The sequence below is a fragment of the Eimeria tenella genome, genomic scaffold (genome assembly GCF_000499545.2).
Source record: "Eimeria tenella Houghton genomic scaffold, Eth_scaff1876, whole genome shotgun sequence".
In the NCBI taxonomy this organism is placed as follows: Eukaryota; Apicomplexa; class Conoidasida; order Eucoccidiorida; family Eimeriidae; genus Eimeria; species Eimeria tenella.
The window spans coordinates 1-228 of record NW_013541715.1 but is presented as its reverse complement, the minus strand read 5'-3'; the positions used below and the strand labels follow the sequence as shown (position 1 = coordinate 228).

The window sequence follows — 228 nt, the reverse complement described above, 5'->3', positions numbered from 1 at the left end:
CAGCAGCAGCAGCAGCAAGAGCGAACCGGCGTCGCCTATGGCCCTGAGGAGTTCGGGTTTGAGGAAGAAGTCGCGGAAGCCGCTGGCGTGTATGGACACGTAATTGCCTCGGCCAACAACTTCTTCGCCGACGCCTTTCTCCTGAGTTTAAATTAAAAGTCAGAAGACTGCGTTCTCAGTTTGCTGCTGCTGCTGCTGCTGCTGCTGCGGCCCTCAGGGGCGCGGCTA

At 58.3% G+C, this 228-nt stretch overlaps 1 protein-coding gene across 1 annotated transcript in view; it reads right to left on the bottom strand.

The window, feature by feature from the left end:
* ETH_00033835 (uncharacterized protein) overlaps positions 1-141 on the bottom strand; it is a gene marked incomplete at both ends in the record, with an annotated part of 584 nt that extends 443 nt beyond the window's left edge. Inside the window, one exon of the mRNA XM_013373994.1 lies at positions 27-141. Coding sequence (XP_013229448.1) covers positions 27-141 — 115 coding nt within the window. The remainder of the gene's footprint in view (positions 1-26) is intronic.
* Positions 142-228: the final 87 nt, after the last annotated feature.